This window comes from Cotesia glomerata, linkage group LG4 (genome assembly GCF_020080835.1).
Source record: "Cotesia glomerata isolate CgM1 linkage group LG4, MPM_Cglom_v2.3, whole genome shotgun sequence".
NCBI lineage: Eukaryota > Metazoa > Arthropoda > Insecta > Hymenoptera > Braconidae > Cotesia > Cotesia glomerata.
Window position 1 is genome coordinate 1,049,938 of NC_058161.1, and position 18,266 is coordinate 1,068,203.

At 29.3% G+C, this 18,266-nt stretch overlaps 1 protein-coding gene across 1 annotated transcript; it reads left to right on the top strand.

Moving 5' to 3' along the window:
• Positions 1–465: 465 nt before the first annotated feature.
• Positions 466–1,610, top strand: LOC123263714 (homeobox protein engrailed-1a-like). Its single transcript, XM_044726658.1, has 2 exons — positions 466–1,128; positions 1,220–1,610. Exons 1-2 carry the CDS (start codon positions 537–539, stop codon positions 1,552–1,554), a joined length of 927 nt encoding a protein of 308 aa, XP_044582593.1. The 5' UTR covers positions 466–536; the 3' UTR covers positions 1,555–1,610.
• Positions 1,611–18,266: the final 16,656 nt, after the last annotated feature.

The following is an 18,266-nucleotide window of genomic DNA, read 5'->3' on the forward strand; positions in this document are numbered from 1 at the left end:
TAAGATTTAGTTGACGGAATTATAAAATCCTAGTGGGGCTGAGCCCCCACTGCTGTGTTGTTACCAAAAAGTGGGGGCTTGTAAAGACGCAGTGGGCGTGTCTTCCGCGGTGTTAATAGAGATACAATCAGGGTGTCTAGCTTAGTGTAGGAGGAGTGAGCAAGAGGACAAGAACCTGAGTCTCCTCGGATAAGAGCAGCTTCTCCGTTAGAGGTGGAGAGTTCTCGGAGAAAGGGACACCGTAAGTAGGGACTTGAGGCCCGTAGTTTAGACATCACCTTCCGACGGATGGACAGCCAGTCTGACCTGTCAGGGCACTCAATCCACTACGGAATAAGTCTACAAGCTAATCGGCAATATTTGTCCTCAACCCAGTACCACCTAGTGTTACTAAAGTGCAGTTCAGAGTGCAGTTCAGTGCAGTGCAGTGTCTTGATGCAACCTGATCAACCTGATCAACCTGATCAACCTGATCAACCATTCTGATAACTAATCAGTTAAATCACTTGATTTTGTTTTTATTTTGACCAACCAAAATGAGCGTAGTGTTGACCAGTATGGAGAGTGCCTACAGTTTAAGGCTAGGTTTGAGCCACCACTCGCACCTCCACAACCACCTGCTCAGGTCGCCGTCTCCTAAGGTTGATACCATTTCTACCATTTCTACCCAGCACCAACCGGTCCAGGACAACGACCCACCTCTAAGGTTCAGCATTGTGAACATCCTCCGTCCGGAATTCGGCCGCAGTGCAATTCTAAGCACCAAGTCTCATATTAGTCCCACCAAGTGCAAATCTCCGTCAAACCCTAAGGACTTATCACACTCTACAGCCAAAATCCTGGCGCTCAGTTCGAGTTACGCGGTTCACCGCGATAGAGAGTACTTCGGAGACTCGTCTCCAATCCAAAGGCACTCTGGCCTGAGCAGAAGTGGCAGTCTTGAGAGCCTCGCCAGCAACCGCAGCTCGCTCACGGGATCTCTCACCGGAACACCCTCCTTGTCATCAGCCGCCTCCACTGCTGCGGAATCCGTCAGCGGAGACAGTCTTCCTAGTTCTACCAGTAGTAATCCAAGTTTGTGGCCCGCTTGGGTTTATTGCACTAGATATTCTGACAGACCTTCTTCTGGTGAGTTGAATTTTGATATTCCTTCGTATTCTTTCTTTTTAGTTGAGATTTTTGGTGGTAATTTTTTATTGTTACGTACTTTGTATTTTAGGCCCTAGAACTAGGAGAGTAAAAAGAGCCGACTCGGACAAACCAACCCCTGAAGACAAAAGACCCAGGACTGCTTTCAGCGCGGAACAACTCGCTAGATTGAAGACTGAGTTCAATGAAAATCGGTATCTTACTGAACCAAGGCGCCAGCAACTTTCTCGCGAGTTGGGTCTCAATGAAGCGCAGATCAAAATTTGGTTCCAGAACAAACGCGCTAAGATTAAGAAATCTAGTGGGAAGAAAAATCCACTTGCTCTTCAGTTGATGGCTCAGGGGCTCTATAATCACTCTACTGTGCCTGTTGATGATGATGGCGAGGAAATTTTACCTAATTAATTATTTTAGCGGTTATTTTTGTGAGCTGAGAAAAATTTTGAAAATTTCCAAATTTTTAAGGAATGTTTTTTTTTTTTTTTGGGAAAATTTTTCCAGTATTTTTTCATGAAATGAAAATTCACTTGATAAATTAGAAAACTTTGTTTTTAAAGTGAGCTGAGAAAAATTTGGAAAATTTTCAAATTTTTAAGGAATGTTTTTTTTTTTTTTTTTGGTAAAATTTTTCCAGTATTTTTTCATGAAATGAAAATTCACCTGATAAATTAAAAAACTTTTTTTTTTTAAGTAAGCTGAGAAAAATTTTGAAAATTTCCAAATATTTTTTTTGGTAAAATTTTTCCATTATTTTTTCATGAAATAAAAATATCACCTGATAAATTAAAAAAACTTATTCTCAGTGGAAAAAATTAATTTAGAGCTTATTATCGTGCCAAATGTCTTTATTATCAAGACTGCTATGTCATTAAAATATTTTGTTTAATTAAATTATAATTAATAATAACTGCACACAAAAAAAAAATAATTTCTTAATATTTATTAAATTGTAAATATTTAAATCTTCAATATCAACTTAATATTATACAATAATGTGATTAAAAATGAGTAAATTTAAATGAACTGTTAAATTGTAAATATATATATTAATAATAATAATGTTAACTAAAAAAATATATTATGCTTTAAATATGATCTCAGTGTATATAAATATGTAAAAAAATATATTAGAGTAGACTATAATAATATAACACATATGTATATGTTAATAAGTTAATTGGTATTAATTATTATTGTATTATAGATATATATTAGATAAATATATATATATGTATTGATGTCATGTCTAATTAAATTGAATTACAAGATAATGTCTGGGGAGTCTATTTATTTATTTAATGAGTTATTAATAATAAGTAATTAATAAAATAATTTAATGATATGATAACGAGCGTGACGACGGGTATGAGAGAGTGCTTACTCGAGATTCACATGGTTAATAGTTACGCGGATCCATTTCAAGAGAAATAGCTAATTATACAATATGTATATTTGTGAGAGTGTTATTGGGGGTTGTATGTATGTATATATATGTATGGGTGATAAGTTTTGTAGGCGTGGTCGTTATTGCGAGTGTACGCTCCATTTTCCGGTGACACATTGCCGGGCCTGCGCGATAATTGATCCGAAATTAACGAGCTGCGCTTTATCTCGCGGACCAGCTGACAGATGAATTGCACGGGATCGTGTCGTTATAAATTACTGTTAAAAGATGAAAAACCTAAAACGATTTACTTTTTTTGGTTAGCGTTATTATACTTTAACTTAAGTCCTGCATACTCGGTACTCAGCTTTTCAGCAGCTCATTTTTCATTATTTATTTTTATTTTTTAAGCTTTTAATTGGAAATTAATTGGGTAAATATACTGTTTTTACCTGATTTTAAATATATTGTTAATAAAATTGACTTAAAAATTATTTTTTTATCTTAGCATTTAAATTAAACTTTAATAAAAAAATTACAAATAAATTTTAAAGACAAAATTGATAAAATTTTTTAAGCCTGCAATTATATGATTAATTGACTTAGAAAAAAATTATTTTCATTCATTTTTTTATGTCAGGATTTAAAAAATAATACATTAATTAAAAAATAAATTTTTTACAAAAATATTACAAACAAATTATCTTTAAAATTTTAAACAAAAAATTAATAAAATTTTCCAGTTGTGAAATTTTGAAATTGAAATTTTATTTTATAACTTTTATTGTTATTAAAAATATATTATCAATGAAATTTATGGAAAAAAATCATTTAAACAAAAAAAAAAAAATTATTTTTTTATGTTAGCATTAAAATTAAAACAATAAATTTTTTATATAAATTACAAATTATCTTTAAAACTTTAAACAAAAATTTAATAAAATTTTTGAGGCCTTTAATTATATGATTAATTAATTTAAAAAAATTATTTTCAATAATTCTTTTATGTTAGTTTTTAAAAAATAATATAATAATTAAAAAATAAATTTTTTATAAAAAAATTATAAACAAATTATCTTTAAAACTTTAAACAAAAAATTAATAAAATTTTCCAGTCCTGAAATTTTGAAATTTAAATTTTATTTCATAACCAATAAAGATATTTAAAATATATTATTAATAAAAATTACTTGGAAAAAAATTATTTTTTTATGTTAGAATTTAAATTAAGACAATTTAAAAATAAACTTTTTATAAAAAAAATTACAAACAAATCTTTAAAACCTTAAACAAAAATTTAATAAAATTTTTTCGGCCTGCAATTATATGATTAATTGATTTGGAAAAAAATGATTTTCATTAATTTTTTATGTAAGCATTTAAATTAATACAATAATTAAAAAATAAACTTTAAAAAAAAAAAATTATCTTCAAAACTTGAAATAAAAATTTAATAAAATTTTTTAGGCCTGCAATTTTATGATTAATTGGCATTAAACAAAAAAAAATTATTTTTGTCAGCATTTAATTTAATACAATAATAAAAAAAAAAAAAACAAACTTTTCATAAAAGAAAGTATCTTTAAAACTTTAAACAAAAATTTAATAAAATTTTTCAGTCATTAAAAAAGTTTTACAAAAATAATTACGCAATTTGTAAAAAACTAATTTCTTTATAACCCAAATAATTATTCAACAGAATAAAAAAAAAAACATTTATCGACCAAATAATCCATAAACCTCAAAAATAATTTATTCCAAACTAAAAAATCAACTTAAAATTTTCGGATGCAATAAAAGTATAAAGTTGTAGCAACATATTCTAATTTTTATTGGTGCTTTTGTGACTAGTGATTCTACTACTTTATTACGCTGTCACAATATTCCACCTATAGATATATCCTAATATATAATAGAGAAAGAAATGTAGCAATAAAATATTCAGTATCATTTGTGTATTTCATGTTGTAAGCATTTATTTATTTATTTTCTATATTTTATGGATGTTCTTGTAATAGAATAAGAACTAAAGTCTTATTTATTTATTGTTCTGCAGATATAGATATAAGAATAGAAAAAAGAGGGGAGGGAGGGGGAGGAGTGAGAGTAGCAAGCTAGGGTTGTATTTTGTATATAAGGATAACCTACTGTTCGGAGACACGGAAGATCGCCATAATGTTATGTGCAAGAGCTATTGCTTTTATCATCGCAGGTGGGGGTGGAGAACAATTGCGCCCAGAATGTACTCGAGGGATCGCTCGGAAAGCTCTAATACTCTGTATACAGCAGTTAATATTATCATATACCTGCTGTGTAAAGCACGGAGGGTTGAGGGTTAAAGACAGAGGAGAGGGTGGTGTTGCTGCAATGGCGAGGAGATAACACGCGACCCGGCTATATATATTTATGTATTTATGTGCAAGTGAGTCACTGGCCGAACGAGAGGGATGGAGATAGGGAATAGGTAGGATAATAGAAGATGTTCTACTTGCGAATTGCGGAATTGGATGATGGTGTGCTGGTTGGTCGATCGTCGGTGTGTATGCGTGTGTGTGTGTGTGTGTGTGTGTGTGTGTGTGTGCACTGCAGACCACAAACATCGCAATGGCCATTAGAAGGGCTCCAGGCTGCCTGCCAGTGGCTCACTAAATCCTCTTCTTGTACCACCTTGCGAACCCACAAATTAATGGCGGCGTGAATACACTTTTGTTCGGAGATATGCTTCGGTGCCTGGTATTTATATACGCTTTTTTTTAAGTGCTTTTAGGTTTTTTGGAAAATTTAGAGCGGGTTTTTTTTTTTTTTTTTTTTTTTTTTTTTTTTTGAGGAATTTGGCTCCCCTATAAAAAAAAAATATATTTCGAAATATATTAAAAATCTATAAAAAATATATACACTGATAGAAGGATTTATTTGTATTAAAAAAATATTTGTTAATAGTTAACAAATCATTTATTAGAGACCATTTTTTAGTATCAAACAAATATTTCTTAGTATTTAAAATGATTTGTTTGTATTTAATAAATCAGATATTCATTTATTAAATATTAATAAATCTTTTTAAATACTAAGAAATATTTGTTAAGAACTAAAAAGTGGTCTCTAATAAATGATTTGTTAAATATTAACAAATATTTTTAACTATAAACAAATCCTTCTATCAGTGTAAATAGATATATTCAAAATATATTTTTTTTATATTTTTAGCTATGTATTTTAAAATATATCTTGAATATATTTAAAATATATAAAATATATATGAAAATCGACCAAAAGTTAGTTATTAAAAATATATTTACTATACATATTTTTTAGATATTTATATATTTTTTATAGATTTTTAACATATTTTTTATATATTTCGAAATATATATTTTTTATATTTTTTTTTCATGGGGGTTGGTTTGAATCGAGAAAAATTTTTTGAAAATGATACATACAGTAGCGCTCAAAAGTATTTTGACAAATCGACGGTCTAATTAGCAATTATTTTTTAGAGGGTGTTTTTTTAATATTTTGATGTAGCAATAATCCAATTATAAATTATTTGAATGATTCAAACCTAAATACTACATCTCTATTAGATAATAATGATAATAAATGGTTTTCTAAAGTGATAATAAATTTTGAACTGTTTTTTTCGTACAAATAGAAGATTCTTTAAAATGGAGTTAGACAATTTGCTAATTAGAACGTCGAAATATATTTATTGGTTTAATTAAAAATAAATATGAAACACAATAATCATTTATTTATTTTTTTAACAGCTTTTGAATAATCTACATAATAGTGTCAAAGTGGTCCTTGTTCGTAACAAAAGAAAGTTTAGTTTTTAAAATATTAGGAAAATGGTGGCTCCAAAGTATTTTGACATTGTTGAAAAAAACTAACGCACAATGTTGTCAAAATACTTTTGAGCTGTAGAACAAAAACTGTAGAACAAAAATTGAATTAAATTAATAATTTTGAAAAACTTGATCTTAATTTGAGTAGAAAAATTTTTATACTTAGAAATTTTTATTAAACTAAGTTAATTTTACTTGATTCAAAATTTTTTTGTAGCCTAAAATTTGTTTTTTTTGATAAAAAAAAATAAACATGATTTAAAAAGTAGAATTTTGAACAATAAAAATCATTTTTTTTAATTAAATCGTCATAAATTGAGCAAAAAAATCTTGAATTAAGAAGCTTTTTTTAGTTTAAGTTAATTTTACTTGATTCAAAAATTGTTTGCCTAGATTTAAGACAATTAAACTCTTCGAGATTATTTTCTTGGTTAAAATTTTTTTTTTATTTTATTTATTAATATTAGAATTTTTGGGGTTGTATTAAAAAATGGTTTAGTGAAGAGAAAGATTGATAATTTGAGAATAAAATTATTTTTAAAAAAATTTGTTGTTTTGATTCAAAAATTTGTTTTTTTGATAGAATAAATATGATTCAAAAAATAGAATTTCGAACAATAAAAATCATTTTTGAAAATTTTATCGTCTTAAATTGACTAGAAATAATTCTGAACTAAATAATTGTTTAGATCTTTAATAGCTTTTACTTAATTCAAGAATTTTTTGCCTTGATTCAAAATAATACAATTTTTCAAAGTGATTTATTTAATTAGCTTGACTAAAGCTTAATTAAAACTCAATAATTGACATTTTTCAAGTCCAATAAAATGTAATAATACTATAAAAAATAGATTTTACAATTTTCTTCTTCAATTTGGCGCCCAAAAGTGTATCTAATCCAGCTTAAAAAGCTTTGATCAAATTTTAACTTAAAATAGTTATTTTTAGATCTCTATTTTTGTACCAAAAAGAATTGGCAAATTTTTTTTGCTTAACTTAATTGAATTAACTTTAATTTTTTACAAAAATAAATTTTCCGATAGAATCAACTATATATTTTTTTGATTATACTTTTACAATTTTTAGCATCCAGATTTTCTTTTTATCTTCTTAACAACTTCAAAATGAAAGTAGGATATTAAAAAAATCTTAACTTTAAATGCAATTTATCTAAAAACATACTCATAACTTCGTATTCGACATACATCTAAAGAATTAGAAAATAAAACCTTCTATGTATGTTCCGTAGGTGTAATTGCAACCATAAAACGGCAACTAACTGTTAGATTGGTAAATAAATTGTGGTAAATAGGTTGGCAGAATTTTATAATGCGGTGATTCCTCGAAATTAAAATCCAAGATACATGCACAAAGCACAGGAGTTTTGAAAAATAAAAAAAAGGCTATAAATACAATATTATTGCCGACAACAATGTTGCTGTTCGGTTTGGTACAAAAGCAGTGTTCATTTTAGTCGACTATAACATTTCAGCTCGTTAGGATAACGAGGATCTAATACTTGGCGCGTTCACTGCCCCCGCCAATTACAAGTTACACCGCCGGGCGAGCTTTTAAGTTCTCTCCGAGCATGCTATCGGCTTGGCTTTTCGCTAAATTCGCTCCTCTGTGATCATACACGAGATGCTGCCCAAGATATCTCGCACATACATTAATACACTCACAACTTTAAAACTAAAAACTTTCGATATTTCTATATCTGTATTTATGGGGCGCTAGAGATCCAGACGATATGTATGAGTTAAATCGCTCTGAGGCCTCATATGTGTGCAATGTCTCGTGATTTACGAGAAAACATCTGCGAGATCATAAGCTTATATATAATTCCTGACACATTTATGGGCTGGCTAAATCATTTCGGGCACTTCACACTCTCGTTTCTGAAGCTCGAAGAACAGCCTCCAAAGCTCTGGTGATTCATTTTCCGGAACAATTTTTCCTTTATACATCTTTGATTTGCTAACCACACTAACCACATGTCACTTGTTTTGTCGTAGGGTTTATGTCCCTCATTAGATACGTCCCAACATCTAATCCATCATTTTTGTCTTGGAAGCTGGGAAGCTTGTAAGTTAACAATTAGCTTGATGAACGAATTACACTGATTGGGGAGCTTTTTAGTTCTTTTGACGGGTTTTTAAAAGCCAACGATAGCTATTCAGAATTTTTGATCTGAATACTTTTCATATCAGGACATATTTTTCGTCCTTGTGTAAAGTGTAAAAATGTTTGTGTAGAATTTAACATTTTAGTATGTTGATTCAACACAATAGAGTGTTGATTCAACACAGATTGTGTAAAAAAAGTCATCAACACAAATTTTTGTGTTAAATTTGACGAAAAATTTTTCACTGTGTAATATGTGACCATATTAGATCATAAATAGGAAAAAAAATTTTTTTTTTTTCTAATTTTATCGTATAAATCCATGAAAATTTTTTTGAAACGCTTAATTTTCACATCAGGGCATGTCAAATCTACAATTGTCTAATCTATATTATTAAGAGAATAAGCAAAATTTTATGGCCGGTGTATTTATATGATAAAACGGGTTTTTATAGTTAAATTTGGTATCGTTGGAAAAGTCTTGACTTGAAATTATTGAAATTATGATGATAAGTATTTAGGCTGCATTTAAAAATGCTCTATTTCTATATACTGAAGAAATGACCTTGTATCTTGTGAAATATTGACATTTTTAAAGATATAAGCTCATCCTAATGTTACACTCATCAAGAGCTTTCATTTGAGTACCTACATCAATTTTTCATATATTTACATATATATTATATATATGTATATATAAAAAATATATCAAAAATGCATGTGGGTACTCAAATGAAAGCTCTTGATGAGTGTAACATCGGGATGAGCTTATATCTTTAGAAACGTCAATATTTAAAAAAGTACAGTGCAATTTAACATAATTAAAAAATGACCTTGTATTCTGTGAACTATTGACATTTTTAAAGATATAAGCTCATCCTAATGTTACACTCATCAAGAGCTTTCATTTGAGTACCTACATCAATTTTTCATATATTTACATATATATTATATATATGTATATATAAAAAATATATCAAAAATGCATGTGGGTACTCAAATGAAAGCTCTTGATGAGTGTAACATCGGAATGAGCTTATATCTTTAGAAACGTCAATATTTAAAAAAGTACAGTGCAATTTAACATAATTAAAAAATGACCTTGTATTCTGTGAACTATTGACATTTTTAAAGATATAAGCTCATCCTAATATTACACTCATCAAGACCTTTCATTTGAGTACCTACATCAATTTTTCATATATTTATATATATGTATATATGAAAAATATATAAAAAATGCATGTGGGTACTCAAATGAAAGCTCTTGATGAGTGAAACGTTGGAATGAGCTTATATCTTTAAAATCATTAATATTTAAGAAAGTACAGTACAATTTAACAAAAGTCATTATTTAATAATGCAAAATTTTATTTTTTTTTTAGTTCACTTCCACGGCAGTCACATAGTGACTGCAAGCTTGCTCTGGTTATATCACGCTATTAATAAGAAATATTTTTTCTAATTTTATCGTTTACACCCATGAAAATTGTTTTGAACCTCTTAATTTTTATATGAAGCTCATAAATAGAATGAAAAACTAAATTGTGAATTTTTACACCCATGAAAAATTTTTTTATCAAATTCCCTGTTCTGCATAATCACCTCCTTAAAAAAAAAAAAACCGTACCATTTAATCTCCGTAAATTAGGGGAAAAAAAGGGATTAGCATTTTTCAAATTTAATTACGAAACTAAAAAGGTCGAGTAATTTGGCGCCCAACACATCTTCCATCCAGGAATTTAATTACCAATTCAGTACCTGGGATCTAGACGCAACAATAACGACTAGTCCAAGTCCAAATTAATCTTGAAGAGTACTTACAATTAGCCATGCACCAGAAAAAGAACAAGCAGAGAAGAAGAAGCAGAAGAAGAAGAAGAAGAAGAAGGGACCGCCAATTGCTGGTTGTAACTATAGTTAGCTGTTCTATCGTTTTGGCAGGAACTGGGAAAAGCTTTTACTTGGTCGATCGGAATCCCGCTAACAAGTGATACAAGGGTTCAATTGTGATTATTGATTAACTGTACATGTTGGAGCAGGACCTCGGGGAAATCGGTCACCAATTTGGTCGGCACGATTCAGGCTGGAGGTGCATTAATGACCTAACATTCCTCCTAAGACCTAAACCAAGCCAACACACACAAGATCTCCAGCGAAACGAGTATCACGCAATACAACTCTAATACGCCGTTCTACGTTCTACGCTGGATGCTGATGATATTCCGTTCCGTTGGAGCCTCGGAACAGTCTATCTCTGTTCCTCCTTCAGCTTGGGCCCGGAACTGCCCTCTCTCCCTCTCTGGGGTCTCATCTCACGGGGATCGCGGTTTCGCGGCATCTTTCGGTCTCACTCGGCTCTGAAAGTCCAAGCGCGATCGCGTTGGGTGGTCTCGCTACTCGGCTGTAGCTGATGCTCGACATTCCCGCTTAGCTCCTGCTCCTTTACTTCTGATACTGACTTACGAGTCCTTGCTCCTCTCACCCCACGGCAATATTATCCTTATACGCTCTATCCAGAGGTATTTATACGGCATGTGCCTTTTTAACCACATGCTTCGGGTTTATTTATAGAATCTAACGCTTACAGTCACATTTATTGGGTATTAGTTATCAGGAATTAGTCATATTTTCATAATCCTTCACTCTGGGGTGGGATTTGTGGTGAAAGTATGTTATTAATAAGGTTTTAAGGAATTTTAATCCTTATTTTGACATTTGATTTGGATTTTGATCGTATGAATGCATCTATATGATATTTTATTAGTTGTCATTGTCATATTTGATCGAATTAAGTCAAAAATTGGGTGAATTATACTAAGGGGAAAGTCAAAAATGTAATGATCACAAATTTTGACATTATCATTATAAATAAAATTTCTAAATTAGTGTCTCTAATATTATTATTAAAGATATTTTCATGACCGATTGTATAATGAAAGTTTCATGCCATCTTGGTCAAATGGCTAGTGGATCTAATTCAATAAAATTTCTGCTATAACTGTGGAGATATTGGGTTCAGAAAATTTTTTTAAGAGGCTAAAGTTGAAGGAAATTTGATCTTCTTTCCAGTGATACCGTATTTGAACCTATTTTTTTTTTTTAAATTAGCTGACTTATCGGCGAAATCAAAAATATAATGATCAAAAATCATAATTCTATCATTGTAGATAGAGTTTTGGTTATAATTTTGTAAATATTAGATTTAGAAAAAATTTAAGAGGCAAAAGTTAAAGGAAATTTGATCCTCTTTCCAATGACACCATATTTGATCTAATTATTTCCAAAATTAGCTGAGTTATCGGAGAAATCAAAAATGTAATCATCAAAAATCGTTATAGGGTCATTATAGATAGAATTTTGGTTATAGCTTTGTAAATATTGGGTTTAGAAAAATTTAAAGAGTCAAAAGTTGTAGAAAATTTGATCCTCTTTCCAACCATGCCATATTTGATCGAATTATTTTGAAAATTAGCTGAGTTTTTGGCGAAATCAAAAGTATAATGATCAAAAATGTTGATAGTTTTATTATAGATGGAATTTTGGTTATAGCTTTGTAAATATTGGGTTTAGAAAAATTTAAAGAGTCAAAAGTTGTAGAAAATTTGATCCTCTTTCCAATCATGCCATATTTGATCGAATTATTTTGAAAATTAGCTGAGTTTTTGGCGAAATCAAAAGTATAATGATCAAAAATGTTGATAGTTTTATTATAGATGGAATTTTGGTTATAGCTTTGTAAATATTGGGTTTAGAAAAATTTAAAGAGTCAAAAGTTGTAGAAAATTTGATCCTCTTTCCAATGATACCATATTTGATCTAATTATTATCAAGAATTAACTGAATTATTGGCGAAATCAAAAGTATAATGATCAAAAATTTGGATGGGTTCATTATAGACAGAGTTTTGGTTATAACTTTGTAAATATTGGGTCTGGAAAAAATTTATATAGTTTCACAGTTGTAGAAAATTTGATCTTCTTTCTATTTTAATGTCATATTTGATCCAATTATTTTGAAAATTAGCGTACTTATCGGCGAAATTAAAAATATAATGATCAAAAATCATAATAGTATCATTATAGATACAATTTTGGTTATATCTTTGTAAATATTGGGTTTAGAAAAAATTTATAAGCATCAAAAGTTGTAGAAAATTTGATTCTCTTTTTATTAATGTTATATTTGATCCAACTACTTTGAAAATTAGCCTACTTATCGGCGAAATCAAAAATATAATGACCAAAAATTGTAACAGTATCATTATAATTAGAATTTTGGATATAACTTTGTAAATTTTGGCTTAGAATAGATTTCTAAGAGTCAAAAGTTGTAGAAAAGAAATATGATTGAAAAAAATCATTATTCTCTTCGATGGAAAGGGAAAGTATCATTTTTTTTATCTACACGGAAAGAACAATAACCCACTGTACATCCTCGTATAGTATACTCCGTGGTATTTGTAGTGAAAAAAAATTTCAGACTATAAATATCCTTCAAAGTATACTAAATTATTTTTGGACTGTACTCAGTGAAGTTTTCGATTTAACCGATTAATTTTTCTGGTTATATCGCGTAAAACTTCACGGGATATAATCTGAAAAATTATTTCGTGTAAATTAAATTATACTCGGTTGAAATTTGGATTATGCTCACGTGACTCCGCCATTTTTTTTTCTAGGGCCTGCGCGTAAAGTGCTGTTTATAATTTGTGAGTTATAGTCAATCAGCATATTGGACATTAATTAAAATATAATCAGTGAATTATATGAGTGTGTGACTATTTATATATTTTGATATGTAAAAATATTTTTTTCTTAGCCTAACATTTTTAAGTTCGAAGAGTCTAAGAAAAGAAAAAAAAATTTTTTAACCCCAAATTATCAGAAAAATTGTGCTTTAATGCTTCTTAAATGTTTTTGATGTATGTAATAATTATTTAAAACAATATTTGACTAACCTGATATTTAAAATACATAACAGATATGATAATGCTAAGTGCGCAGGCGCTAGAAAAAAAATTGGCGGAGTCACCGTGGGCATAATCCAAATTTCAACAGAGTATAATTTAATTTACACGAAATAATTTTTCAGATTATATCCCATGAAGTTTTACGCGATATAACCAGAAAAATTAATCGATTAAATCGGAGACTTCACTGAGTACAGTCCAAAAATAATTTAGTATACTTTGAAGGATATTGACTATAGTCTGAAATTTTTTTTCACTACAAATACCACGGAGTATACTATACGAGGATGTACAGTGGGTTATTGTTCTTTCCGTGTATTCACTCAATTTAATGAATTAAATATGTTTTTCCCTTGAGGAGCATATGTTTGCACATAATAAAATCTATAAAATTATTTTTCAAATCTGACGTGTTAAATCGCAAAGATTTAAATAAAATATTCTTGAGCATACATTTATTTATTTCTAAGTCCAGATGTTTGTTTGTATGCTTAGCTGTAATTTTAAAGGTTTACAAACCCTTGATAAAGTTTTAAGCGTACCATTCATAAGGAAAGGTCTTGCCATTTTTTTGTTATCAGCTTAGGCTGTTTTATTACGTTATGACCGTCTGTCCAAAATTGAGGAATTTGTCGAGCGTGAGAGTCCAGACTACTCAAAACTCAAGGTTAATGACTACTTGCAAACTAACATATTTCTCAGTCCTTCTGACCGCCCACGTGCGACTTGAGAGGTAGTAATTGGTCATTTTTAACCCCTACCTTTTAAATGAATCTAAGCATAAGTTCACTAGAATTCGTATGTAGCTTTTTAAGTTAGTTGTACTTGTACTTTCATCTAAGCTATATATGTATTAAACTGACATCCTCTTTATTTAAAACTACCTTTATCTGTTCCAAAGACAATCCTTAAAAAATTACAAAATACAATAAATTCGCGTTCGATTAAGTTCTTGCGCGACGTCACTTATAAATAAATTAAAATATTTATAAAATAAAACATGACGTTAATGCTTATTCATGATTAAATCATTTCCTAAACGAATAAAATAAAAATAAAAATATTGTGCTTCCGTCGCTGAAACAATTATTTAATAAGCTTTCGACGATAAAATCGTATTGTTTTTTAGAGCAAACGTCATATCGCTGAACCCAAGCGACCCCGGCTAACAGAAACATGACAAGCACAAAGAGAGATTTGTCGCGGTCCTAAATCGCGTGCGTGTGCAAATGCGTGGAATTCGGCGTGTAGGGTGCCGGAATACCCCCCGGAGGGTGGAGGGTGAGTTTGGGGGTCGGCAATCGGTCTCTTTCTTTCTTGGAGTGATTTAGCTGTCGCTATTGCGCTATTGAGTTAGGTTTCAGCCCTCGAGTGGTATCTAGTGCTTTCCATTCCCTTCCCTTCGCTTTTCGCAAACCGGAGCTTCTCTCGCGCGAACTGCTTGACAGGATGTTTATTTAACCCAAAGTAATTTGATCAAAAATTTAATCAAGTTGGATTTTTGAGCGACGCCTATTGTTACTCAACTGCGACGAATCAGTCTCGCAATAAAATGTCCAATCAACTCTTTTTTTTCCTTTCAGAGAAATAGTTGCGCTCTGCTCTGTTTCTATTTTTATTTCAAATATTTTAGAGATCACTCTTTACGCCCCATTTAAAAATATAATATCCATTTCACTAGCAAGTTCAATTCACGCTTTTTATGCACTTGATTCAACACGAGGGAAAGAAAATAGTTATATTTACCATCCTTAATATTGACCCGACTAATAATTAACAAAAATATAACCAAAATTTTTTGTTAAATCAAGCTGTCCAAATTTTTGATCATTATATTTTTGATTTTGCTTATATTTGAGCCATTTTTCAACATAATTGCATCAAATATACCATCATTACAAAGAGGATTAAATTTTCTACAATTTTTGAGTTATAATTTTTTTTTAAACCTTATATTTACAAAGTTATAACCAAAATTGTATCTATAATGATACTATTACAATTTTTTATCAATATATTTTTGATTTTGCCGATAGCTCGGCTAATTTTCAACATAATTGGTTTAAATATGACATTGTTAGAAAGAGGATTAAATTTTCTATAACTTTTGACTCTTAGAAATATATTCTAAAGCCAAAATTTACAAAATTATGTCCTTAATTTTCTAGTCAAATGATACTATTACAATTTTTGATCAATATATTTTTGATTTCGTCGATAAGTCAGCTAATTATCAAAATAATTCAATCAAATATGACATAAATAGAAAGAGGAATTAACTTTCTAAGCTTTTGACTCGGATAAATTTTTTCTGAACCCAATACTTACAAGATGGAACCAAAATTGTATTTATAATGATACTATTACAATTTTTGATCATCATATTTTTGATTCTGCCTAAAACTTAGCTAATTTTCATCACAATTGGATCAAATATGACATTATTAGAAAGAGAATCAAATTTTCTGCAACTTTTACTCCTTAAAATCATTCTAAACCCAATATTTACAAAGTTACAATCAAAATTCTATCTATAATGACACTATCACAATTTTTGATCATCATATTTTTGATTTCGTCTACAACTCAGCTAATTTTCGTCATAATTAGATAAAAAATGACATCATTGGAAAGAGGATAAAATTTTCTACAAATTTTGACTCTTATAAATTTTTATAATTCTAAAATTTACCAAATTATTTATAAAAAATGCAATTACACTAAAACTCCCAAAATTTTTGATCATTACTAACAAAGCTTACAATTCTACCAAACTGCTGAAATCATTCTCACCACTCTACATTAGTAATCCAAAAGTACTCTGTTATCTCGGTGAAACTTTCAATTTCATCGAAAAATCACTCGAGTGATGAACGAACGAAAGAGATTGATCACCTCGGACTATCAATTGAAGAGGCAATAAATAAAATAAAAATAAAATAAAATAAGAGAGTAGTTGTGTAGGGTGTGACCCTTTTCACTGCTTAGACATTCAATGTTAAGTGTTTAGTGCTCAATATTTAGTGTTTAGTCCAGAGGAGTCCGTAAGGGAGGGAACCCACTAAATCGGAGCCTTAGATACAAAATAATTCAGATATATAAGTAACGCAAGAGGAGTTACTTTTCAGACGATTTGCTGGAGGGTGATTTGCGGAGTGGTGGAGCTTTGATCGGACACTCTGAAACAATATGCCACTTGTTATGTATAGAGTGGTAGCGGATAATATAGTGAATAATGCGAAGCATAGAGGCTGTATCAGGACGGGAATAGGAGCAGGCACTTGACGATCACTGGGGTGGATACCGAACCCTCTGGTTTATCTATTACCATAAACTCGAGGTTATGATGAATAATAATTAGCTGAGTGACTTGTACATTGTTCCGAGGGGTGCTTTATCTCGGCAATAAATACAGATCATTGTTTATTTTGATATTATAAGAGTTATTCTATTTTGTAGTTGAGATTACGGAAAGCTTGTTTGATCTTTTAATGGCCGTAAGAATTTATGCTGTTAATTATTTTAGTTTAATTGATTTTTTGAGTATTTCAGTGCGAGTAAAGGTTCAGAGAATTTGTAAAAAAGTATAAGCTTTTTTTAAAATTTTTACAGATTAACAAAATTTCTTTATTTCATACAATTTTCTTTATATTTAAAGAATATTTACAATCTTTTTGTTCTAAATAAATTTCTATGATTTTAGATATTTTCTCAGATTTTACGGAATTTTCTAAGTTTTTAGAAAATTTTTTTAAATTTTTCTACATATTCATACAATTTTTCAGAATTTCAACCAATTTCCTCGAATTTTCGACAATTTTCTAAGATTCAAGAAATTTTTCTACATATTTACACGATTTTCCAGAGTATCAAACAATTTTTTTAGATAAAACTCATTTTTGTTTTAATTTATGAATTTTTCAACATATTCATGCAATTTGCTCAAATTTCCCACGATTTTCTAAGATTAAAATAATTTTTCTACATATTTAAACAATTTTCTAGAATTTCAAACAATTTTTTGAGATAAAACTCAATTTTTTAAAGTTTTATCAATTTTTTGACATGTTCATACGATTTTTTTAAATTTTCTAATATTTAAAAAATTTTTTCTCCATATTCACACAATTTTTTTTAAATTTCAGACAATTTTATAAAATTTTCCGGAGGTTTCTCAAATTTTCTAAGATTTTACAAAATTTTTCTATAAACTCATCCAATTTTATAAAATTTCCAAGTCCGTAAAAAAAAAAATGTTTATTTTAAAATAAATTCATTATACCTCTCCAATAAATTAAAAAAAAAAGTCCTCAAGCTCACCAATAACTCCCCAGTATAATAAAAACAATTATAACCAATTAATAATAAATACTTAATGCAATTAGCGATAAATTTTCTCTATACTCAATCTAAAAAATCTCATTGACGTCTATTAGAATTTCAATTGCGTTAATTAAACGACAAGCAGGAAAAGCAATATCAACTGCAATAGCAATAACTACTAAGCATAATAACAACGCTCAATGCTTATGATTTATAATTTATTATTATTGCTATTAATCTATCTATAATTCAATCAGCGAATTAAATCCGCCAGCTGTTGATGAATCAATTGAATTTCATAAATTTGTTAATTATCAGACGTTAGCAAAAGATAAATAATATTATCCCGTGATAAATTCTAATTATTGATTGATAATTGGTACCGAATAAAAATAAATAAATAGTAAAGAGCGGATGAATTTCTCGGTGCAGGATTAAGTGTTGAGAATTGATTAACGACCGTTTCAAT

What these genes read in the sequence shown, in the direction of transcription:
- LOC123263714 (XM_044726658.1), top strand. Translation starts at nt 537, where the DNA reads ATGAGCGTAGTGTTGACCAGTATGGAGAGTGCCTACAGTTTAAGGCTA. An exon ending in TTCTGACAGACCTTCTTCTG is followed by an intron (nt 1,129 to 1,219) that starts GTGAGTTGAATT and finishes TTTGTATTTTAG; the next exon opens with GCCCTAGAACTAGGAGAGTA.